At 40.9% G+C, this 10358-nt stretch overlaps 1 protein-coding gene across 2 annotated transcripts; it reads left to right on the forward strand.

The window, feature by feature from the left end:
* Positions 1–230: 230 nt before the first annotated feature.
* Positions 231–8024, forward strand: ewsr1b (EWS RNA-binding protein 1b). Of its 2 annotated transcripts, none has more exons than XM_084551196.1 (15): positions 231–264; positions 738–774; positions 1113–1161; positions 1338–1485; positions 1705–1900; positions 1993–2252; positions 2376–2535; positions 5521–5558; positions 6144–6170; positions 6273–6388; positions 6478–6607; positions 6716–6826; positions 6947–7076; positions 7165–7521; positions 7637–8024. In XM_084551196.1, exons 1-15 carry the CDS (start codon positions 249–251, stop codon positions 7671–7673), a joined length of 1812 nt encoding a protein of 603 aa, XP_084407322.1. In that variant the 5' UTR covers positions 231–248; the 3' UTR covers positions 7674–8024. The 2 variants fall into 2 exon arrangements, with proteins under 2 accessions (XP_084407322.1, XP_084407323.1); XM_084551197.1 differs by having other exon boundaries at positions 5524–5558.
* The last annotated feature ends 2334 nt before the right edge of the window (positions 8025–10358 follow it).

A 10358-nucleotide genomic window follows, 5' to 3' on the forward strand; every position in this document is an offset into this window, starting at 1 on the left:
GATCTAAGGGAATATGTTGCATTATTGATTAAATTATCCAATACTATATACAGTTGTTAAAATTATAATATATACATAGCCTATATAGGCAATGTTCAAAGCTTAACAGAAAATGTAGGCCAAATAGTAGTAAACGACGTAACCTCGCAATTTAAATATCGCGAGATTTCGTGGTTCACACGACGAGTGCATTTCTCCCCCCTCAGTTTAGCCTCCTGTGTGCAGTCGTCTTGGACACGCAGACTAAAATGGCGTCAGCTTCTGGTGAGTGAGGAATTTCGACAATTTGCATTGTTTTTAAATAAATTGCGGTGTTTGCAAGAAGCAATTTAAGCGAATGAATTTATTGCAAATGAATGTATGTACGAAAAATCAGTCGCACCAGCTGGTATTTGATCGAAAATTCGCTTGCCGTGAATCAAGCTAACGCTGCATGTGAGGCCTAGACTTGTTAGCTCGTGAAGCCGGTGCAGTATTTACTAAAAAAGATGTCTGAGTTTTTGTGCGTAGTGTGGTAGAATACCTGTTGTAGTTATTTTTTTGCTTTGTTTTTGAATGTGTGCAACAATACCCCGTGTATTCGTTTGTTAGTTTTGAAGCTTTGTGTTGGTTGCGAAGGGCTTATGCTAGCGAGCATCGCTTAGCGACGAATGGCGCCCCGACAACGGCTCAGGCCTGCTCGCGCGCAAAGACGTTTAGCCTGTAGCTAACCGTCTTTTTTATCATTTCTTTTACAGATTACAGCTCCTACAGCCAGACCGGTGCTCAGCAAGGGTAAGACTTTTCAGATAACTCAAAGAATGTTTATTTGTTTTTATTTACGCCGTTTAACCATTGAATGGGGGGGTTGCCCTCATTTCCGAGAGGGAGTGACGTAAAGGCAATGTACACAATTCAAATTCAAATTGGCTTTATTGGCATGAAAGTTTCTTAAAAACAATATTGCCAAAGCAATATTACTTATTTAGGACAATGTTGATAGGTGACCACGTAGTTTAGTAGGTTAATCATTACTATATATATTTTTTTCCCCCAGGTAACCGTCATTATTAAACACATAGCTTACCAAATGTTGCCAATATTTAATTTGTGTTTTTAATTTTATTTTGCAGGTATGCTTATGCTGCCCAGCCGTCACAAAGTTATGGACAGTCTGCACAGGTGAGTCCCTTTTGTCTTTCTACCCAGAGACTCGTATTACCAGGGGTTCTTCCTGTTGAGGTTGTGATAAATATCCCTTTTATTCCTTTACAAGACTTTGAGATGAACATATATTAATAGAAACACACGTTTGTGCATTAAAGTAAAATGTCTTTATTTTTGTCCTTTTCTTTCAGCAAAGCTATGGTCAGCAGAATTATGGATCCTATGCCCAACCTGCTGCTGCTGCTGCAGATAGCAGCTACACTCAGACAACACCTGCAGCTGGAGGCTACCCTCAGCAGTCACAGCAGTATGGCTCCTCATACGGCCAACAAGCATCAGGTCGGTGATTTAAAATAAAGCCAATGCTCACGTATTGACACCAATGTGTTGGCGGCTACAAGGCTCAAACTTGCCATGAGTTTGTATTGATCCATGGACACGCCAATCTGACTTGAGCAAAAGCAGTGCCATGTCTTTGATTTGAGAATGTACTCTTAAATGCGCTAAGGGTTTAGCTTATAAAGCGTAACCTTTTTTTCTTTTCCATGTTTTCTACAGCTGGCTACCCTGCTGCCCAATCTACTACTCATAGCTACTCACAGTCAGCCCAAGGTTATGGAGCTGCTGGTTATGACAGCACTCCTGCTGCCGCCGCCCCAGCGGCCTCCCAGTCCTATGGCTCTCAGCCAGGGTATAGTGCCCAGTCTGCCTACCCTGGATACGGCCAGCAGGCTGCTCCCACAGCACCTCAGAGGTATGTGCCTTTAGACTAAGACCGAAATAAAATGGCGAATTCTGCGAGAACATGCTTATTGATTTGCTTTGTGCTCGTTTTGTCCCCTTTAGTTACAATGCTAACAGCCAGCCAGCAAGTTACAACCAAAACAGCTACTCCCAATCTGCAGCATATGGTCAGCAACAGGCTGGTTACCAGGGCCAGCAGGCAGGCTACAGCCAACAGCAGGGGTATCAGCAGCAGACCCAGCAGCAGCCACAGGCTCCTCCTGCTTACCCTCCTCAGGCTGCTGGTTCCTATGGACAGCCTCCAGCCAGCCAGTACAGCCAGCAAGGTGGACCACCCAGTTACAACCAATCCAACCATTACAGTACGCTTTACTTTTCTTCATGTCCAAACTACTGCTCTCCAGTCATCATCAACTGATATAGTTCTAGCGTTTGTACTCGTACATGCACTATGTTCTGATGCGTTTCTGTTCACCCTTTTCTAGGTAATTACAGACAGGATGGCCAGGGTGGAGGTTCTGGTTATCCTGGTTCTGAGTCTGCGAGATACCAAGGGGTAGGAGATAGCCGGGGCCCTGGCAGAGATGGCTTTGACAGAGGTGGAATGATGCATCGTGGACGTGGAGGCATGGGTCGTGGCATGGGGTAAGTGTCATTCCTTTGCACTTAGTCTCACGATTGTTTTCACTCTACAGGTGCTGTTGCCATTTGCGGCAGAGCTGAGACCTATTAGAAACTGTTGAAATAGTTCAAAGTAATTTACCAGAGGTGTCATCAATTTGTCCTATATTACAGGAAGGCCACAATTTATCGGCAATCAATGCTAATAAATCAAGGGCCTGTCCTTCAATGTGTGACACCAATGGTTTATTATGCAATAATGATATTGGTTGTAACCAATCTCATCCAGTTTCTCTCAGCCCTGCCTCTTATTTGGCCAAAGGTAAGAACAAGGTTTGTCCTTCAAGTCGATTTTGATCAGGGACCTGTGCATAAACAAATTTATATCCTAGAATATCACTTGCTTATGGGTCTGTTTCAGGGAGTACAACATAATAAGGATATTATTTATCTACATTTTATCACAATTCAAAGGATTTCCTTAAGACGGTTTACACTTCAGTACGTATAACTATGGTGCATAAAAGGTGTCAAGGTGCCAGAGTCGTTAACTAAAATGTAATTTAGCAGGTTGCGAGACCATACATTACATCCATTGGTATTTTATAGTTGCCATCTTCACACAATACACCCAGTCCCATGTCAAATACACATTTCTGCCTGCTCAATATTTGGGTCAATCCTCTGGATAAGTTTTTTTTTTTTCTCTCTCTCTTTTGAAAATTTCATCTGGTTTTCAATATGTGGTAGTTTTTTTGCTGGGCAGATAAGTTGATTTAATTGGTTTGAGGAGGTGATGCCAAAAAGGAAACATTGCACTCTGTTAGCAGAGTCAAATATGCCAATGATCCTGCTTATAACTGCAACTGCCTAAAAACTAAGTATTCGTCATTTGTAGCTCAGTCATTGGTTCAAAAAATCACCTGAATGGCAGCAATTGAAAGAAAACATTAAAATCTTTTAAAGGGGTTTTATGGTTAATGTTTCAGTACTTTCATGCTACAGTTAATCAATGAAAACGGTAAGCCTGCATTAAGGTATAAAGACACATTGGAAGTAAATTTCATACAAATCCTACTTGATTTTCTACCAGTTTATTTACTGGCTGTATATTGAGAGTGTTACGTGGTGTGGCTGCTTCTCAAGGCTGAAGAAATTGGAGGAAAAAAAAAACAAGTTTAGTAATATTGAAAACAGGAATACACACTGTATTTGTTCTCCTAAACTATATTTCAGGAGTGTGCTAGAAAGTGTCTTAGTGTAGGTACCTTCAGTCCATGGGTTTCAGTATAGATTGATCCAATCTCTGCCTGGCTGGTGAAAAAACGGCTTTCACGTGTATTACACATTTTTTTTTTGAATGAGTTTCTCATGAAAACATGCATCCTTCATGATGGTGAAATTCAAACGCTGTTGTGTTGGTCTGGTACTCATTTACTATGCCACATTCATTGAAATGGGAATCACCTTTGTTCTGGCTGTAGATGCAGTATTTGTACAGTTGTGCACGGGTAGCAACGCCATACTCGATTCACAGACATTCAACTCTTCACGAAAGGTACTGAAAGGGTTGCAAGAAGAACTTTCAGGGGTATTAAGGTGATCAGAGGTTGCGCTTCACATTTGTTTTGGTTTAGGTAGTTTATTGCCGTATTGCTGTAAACCAAAGAGCTGAGAAGATGGAAAAACGTTCTTAATCAGCTGGTTCACCGGCGATGCAGAGGCAGTCCACCGTATAAATACTGATGTCATGACAGGTTCTCACGTTTAGGACTTGGTTTTGGGAAAACTTACTTGAATGATTTCTTTTGAGTCAGAAATGGTACGTGAATCATCAGGTGGTCATTTTGATTAGATTTAGTTTTTCATCGGTTATCTTTTTGGTACACCTTTTTAGATCAATGGATGAATGGTATTTTCAGGTTTTTGGTGCAGCAAATACACACTACATATACACAAACACAGTTATTTCAAATATTATAATGAATTTCCTCAATACAGGACTAATCCAGCAACGTAGTGGTAAATCAGAATTCATAAATAGGAATACAACCCTAGAAACATTTATAAATTAAACTAAAACACGATGATCTAAGTAAAGTTTAGTCTAGTTTTAGGTTTGCACAGGTATAGTTTTGGGGAGGTGGGGGGTAAATTCTGTCATTTTGAAATGTTATAAATGTTTTTTGTGGTTTGGAATACAAATGTTTGATCACTTTCCTTTTTGAGCACCTTTTTAACATGCTTTGTCACATTTATACCGTACAGGTAACAGTGAGAGCCATTTAAAACCATCTATTCTCTATAAAGTATCTGTACTCAGTACAGAGCCGCCAGCTTAAGCAGCAGGAAGGAGCTTAAACAAAGATTCGGGGTCTGCCTTTTTTCAAGAACTGAGGATGGTTTTTACGAGCATGATGGGTCTATTAAGTGACCAAGTCTTTGTTTTTAGTTTAACGTGACTGTGGTAAACACTGTAAAATTTTATTTCTGGTTTTGATTTGTCTTCATGTATAATTGTACTTTTTGTTTTAGTACCTGGTGAATGTGATCACCTGAAATTCCTGTTAAATTTCAGATGCATTGTCTAGTTTTAAACCTGTACGTATTGATTTATTTGTTAAAAATTTCATAGCCATGTTTTTAACGGCGGTGTCTTATTTCTGAGGACAACTACATGCGCCACCAGTGCATCTGAAATCTTTACCTGTGTACAAATGTTTGGGTTTTGTCACAATTTTTTATTTTTTTTTATAGGCAGTAAAGATATGTTAGTTTATCAGTATTTTTTCACGTACTGTCATTAAACTTGTAATAAGCTAGTTAAGCAATGACACGTAGTTAATACACTTAATCCCTCGATTAGATTGTGTATTTATACGTTTGGGGAGTTGCTGTCCGGCTAGTTAGAATGTTTTGATTACTCCCTCAATCAAGCCACTTTGCTCGAGCCATGGAAGTGGCTGTAAAAGGGAAATCGTCTTCATATCTCCATTTATTCCCCCATAGCAGCGCTGGAGACAGAGGTGGCTTCAATAAGCCTGGTGGTAAGTTAACGAGTATTACACTGGTTAGTCCTTTCAAAGCCTTAAACTTTTTGAGCAAATATGCTTTGAGTATTGATGTGTCTTACGTTGTGGTATGCAAAATTTATTTACACAAACACATCTGAGAATATTGGGAATTTTTTTTTTTTTTTTTGGCCAATGCCTGAGACCATTTCCTCGGGGGTATTTTGTATAATATCATTCAGTGTTTACGGTTTTAAGAGTTTTTGAGAGGTTAATGACAAATTTCCACTCAAACGTGTTTGTTACTGCTTTAACAAATCTGATGAGCTGAATTCTTTTGGTTTTTTTGAGGATTTCTTACTGGTCTTAGAGGCTCTACATATGACACACAATTATTTGCCAAAGGGTCTGAGGTGTTCTATTTTCAATTCAATCTCACTTGTGGGAATTGTGGTGTACCATAAGGTGCCATTTTCAACTTCCCAATAATGCTGATGCGTCAATAAGGGAGTGTCTGGATTGTCTTTTTGTAGTATTCCTTAGGTGTTGTCTATTGAACTTGAGTTCCACAAACTGACTTCTCTCCATTTGTTTCTTTCCTCCTTGACCGATGGACTACAGGACCTATGGGTGACGAACGTGAAATGGGTGAGTCTAGTCTCACTCTTTCACAGTGCCTTTCTTGAACTCCTGCTAGGATCGGTTATATTTTCTTAGATGTTAAACCACGTCTTCGTTTTTTTTTTGTAGGACGTCCAGAGGAGCAGGATGACTCTGAGAACAGCACAATTTACATCACAGGACTAACTGAGAAGGCTAACCTGGAGGAAATGGCTGAATTCTTCAAACATGTCGGCCCAATTAGGGTAAGAATAGCTCTTCAATCTAAATGTTGGTGTAAGAACGACTGTTGCAAGAACTAAACATTTGGATTGTCCTTTGTTTATGTATCAAGATTAACCGCAGACTGGGCCAGCCAGCTATTAACATTTACACAGACAAGGACACAGGAAAACCAAAGGGAGATGCCACTCTGTCCTATGAGGAGCCTGTCTGTGCCAAAGCAGCTGTGGAGCATTTTGATGGTATGTTTGAAAAGATGCACAATGAACATAAGAAACTACAACTAAGAAATACCTGTTAAAATTCACCCAAGATGACTTGTAAATGGTTGTTTTAATCTTTAATTTTAGGGAAAGAGTACCAGGGCCGAAGGTTAAAGGTGTCCATGGCACGCCGTAAACCCATGATGGGTGGAATGAGAGGTGGTATGCCCATGCGAGATGGCATGATGGGCCGTGGAGGTAATTGTCAGCAGTATTCACAGGGTTCTTCACACTATTGGATGCTCTTGTGTAAAATATTTGGGCCCCTCAGTCTCTCCTGCCCTGCTTAAAGTCCTATACATTTTTTTGTCCTACCAGGCATGATGGGCCGTGGAGGAGACCGTGGTGGGTTTGGTGGTCCACGAGGTGGTCCACGTGGAATGGGCAGAGGTGGACCCACAGGAGGCAACATGCAGCAGAGAGCTGGGGACTGGGAGTGCCCTAACCCGTATGTCCCGTATTTCTTGATAGTGCAGGATCTTCTTGGATGCATTAAAGAAAAGTTTGTAATTTATGCAATTTGTCTGTCTTCCCAGGGGCTGTGGCAACCAGAACTTTGCCTGGAGGATGGAGTGTAACCAGTGTAAAGCTCCTAAACCAGAAGGGTTAGGCGGGGGCCCTCCTTTTCCCATGGGAGGTGACCGAGGCAGGGGTGGAATGGGCATGCGCGGAGGCAGAGGTATGGACCGTGGCGGGCCAGCAGGAGCTGGAGGCCCAGGTGGCCCTGGAGGTTTCCGTGGAGGCTGGGGAGGCGACCGTGGTGGCTTCAGAGGGCGTGGTGGCATGGATCGGGGAGGGTTCCGTGGGGCCGGCCGTGGAGGACCACCAATGGACCGGATGGGTGGCAGAGGTGGAAGAGGAATGGGCCCACCAGGTGGCAAGATGGATATGAGGTAGAATTATCACCCCTGCTGTTACGTAGTTCCTCTCCAGTGGTATACACACTTTGGTCTCTTTAATCTTATAAAGCTCTGTCATTCATTAGTGTTTTCTTGCGCTTGTTTTTAGGGACCATCGCCAGGAGCGTAGAGACCGTCCTTACTGAAGAAGAACTTGACTGTTCCTGTTACGGAATTTGAGTTTTTTTTAAATGAGAATTTTTAATTTATGATTCCATAATTTGACTGCTTTCATACATCCTGTGCAGTTACATCCACTTTCAACTAGTGTTTCCATTTTTGTTGTTTTAGTTTATCCGTGTTTATACTGCATCTTGTATTGTGCATGTTTTTTTTTGTTATTTTGTAGTTGCTTTTTTTAAATATTCAGATTAGTTTTGACATTGTATTGTAAAATGCTATATTTTTCATTCATAACATCATTGCCTCCTCTTTCCCGTCATTGACAATTGTATGTTGACAAGCTTGGGGAAATAAAATTTTACTGATTTGATGTATTTGAGTTGTGGGCTTCATTAAACTTTACACAATGAAGTATGCAGGGAAAGCCGGTCATTTACATAAGAGTGCAGTTGTCAACCCTAATGACCTGAGCTCATGGACATCGTAGTCCATCATGTCCACCAACGTTTGACCATATTGTTGAAGGAGTATTTGGTTCCTGAATGATAGCTGGTCATTATGGCTGAAATTTAAACTGAAGTAGAACCAAAATATTAAAACAACTATGTTAACATTATTACAAATGATCAATATTAAGAAGTTTAACTTTGCCTCAAGTGAGGATTTGGATTCTTAAATGTCCGCACAGGTGAATACAATAACCTTTTACACGTCTTAATCAGCTGGACATTTGCTTTTAGAAATAAATATCATGCCTTAGGTGCTACGATGCCCTTTTAGTTTTCTTTTTTCAGACCGTTCTCTGTTAACTCCAGACAGGCTTGTGTGTGAAACACCTGTAGGTCTGAAATAATCGGACCAGCTTTTCTGTCACCAGCTACCATGCCACATTCAAAGTCCCTTAAATCAGCTTTCTTCCGTATTTTTATGTTCGATTTGATCTTTAGCAGATCATCTTGACCATTGTAGTTGCTGCCATGTGATTGGCTGATTAAATATTTACTAAGCAGTTGAAGATGATGAAAATGAATTGTAGAGTACAGGCCTAAGCAGCCTCTGTTATTACTTTTCTTGCCAGTAGATGGTGCTGGTTGGGCTGTAACTTGATGCAGCTCAGAGTCAGATGATAATGGCTGGACCTTTACCTCAATGACTGCATCACACAAAAGGAACTGGCCTTTGAGCAGCAGAGCTATTTAATTAGAAATTTAAATTCAGTTATATAATCTCAACAAAATGCCTGTGACTTTTATCAGTACAACAGAGGAACTGTCTAACAATCAACTGTTTTTTTTCATTCCCATATCACACATACCTGGAATGTTTTCCTGTGTCTGTAATGGCGAGTTGAATGGCATCCAGTCTCATTGCTCTCTGTGAAACTGAACAGCACGGCCCTATAAAACAAGTTGAATTAAGCAGCGTTATTAATCACAGATGTTGATCGTTGGCATATTGTTTAACATCTGTCAGACATGTGGCTGCTACGGTTGGATTGCTGTTTTCTTTCTCAACCACCCACGTCTGGATGGTCCCGTTCGTAGATGTAAACCTGATCCCCGACCTCCATGTGGCGGAGCAAATCTAAGAGCTAAAACTTGTTTTATTTTATTTTTTTTAGATCACAAATAGCAGACAGGACAGGTTTGCAAATTACAAGAGGTCTGACCTCACAGTCTTGTTATTGATGAGATGCGGTAATCATAAAGTTATCCCTCGGGGAAACCCGGCCACAGCTGACATCTTGAAGTGCTTCACATTTGCTGTGGCCAGTTGCTCATGTGGATTAATAGAGAGCTGTATTCTCTCTCTCTCTCTCTCTCTCTCTCTTTACTGACAGAAAAGCTGATTCATCCAGTCCCAAAAAATGATCTCATCAACCCCCACCTTCTCTCCCCTCTTTCTCTCTCTCTCTTCTGCCCCCTACCTTCCTTTCTTTCTTTCTCTCTTTCTCTCTCTCTCTCTCTCTTTCCCTCCCTCTCCATGCCTCTGTCTCTTTCTTAAACAGACACATCCCTCTTTTTTAAACGAAAACAATCCCTCCTTCTCGGCTGAGGGCTTCGCTTAAAATCAAACAGTCACACTTGAGGAGGGGTGAACACGATCTGCTCCAATGGAGGAGCGCTCAAGATTTTAAAAGATTGTTGCAGGGAGGGGGGGAATAAAAGCCCAGCTGGGAATGTTTGTACTTAAATTACAGGTTGAAGAGTTCAGCTTATAGACGAAAACAGTTTTCTGAATTAAGAACTATATGCGTCAATCCTACTAATAGGATAAACCAACCTATTCCACAGAATCAAACAATAATAGCTGAACTTGTCATCGGTTTATGTTTTATTTTTACTAAAGGTTCACTGATGTCTTCAAATTTCTAACATACCTTTAAAAACCTGAAAATCAGGTCCCTTGCAACAGACTTTTGATCCTTATTCTGATCTTGTAAATCTTTAGTCTATGGTGATAATCTTGCTTACGCACAGGAAGGAGGAGTCAAGTTAATTCAATTCTTAAGTTATCAAAACTATCTGAAAGCCAACACTAGCAGCTGCTATCTTTTTACAGTATGTGACTAACACTCATTTTAAATCATGCACACAGTGGATCATGTGCTCTTGAATTGGCTGCTTTGTGTTTTGCTCTGTTTGTCCAGACTGGATAACGATCCGTATCTCGCCTTCGCCCAGTCCTGTCCTGTCCTTGCTGGTGTG

Source organism: Chelon labrosus (assembly GCF_963514085.1).
Source record: "Chelon labrosus genome assembly, chromosome: 9".
In the NCBI taxonomy this organism is placed as follows: Eukaryota; Metazoa; Chordata; class Actinopteri; order Mugiliformes; family Mugilidae; genus Chelon; species Chelon labrosus.

Excerpts from the sequence above, each read along its gene's own strand:
- ewsr1b (XM_084551196.1), top strand. Across the intron at positions 1,901-1,992 it reads GCTCCCACAGCACCTCAGAG|TTACAATGCTAACAGCCAGC; the intron begins GTATGTGCCTTT and ends TGTCCCCTTTAG. Across the intron at positions 6,827-6,946 it reads TGGCATGATGGGCCGTGGAG|GCATGATGGGCCGTGGAGGA; the intron begins GTAATTGTCAGC and ends TTGTCCTACCAG.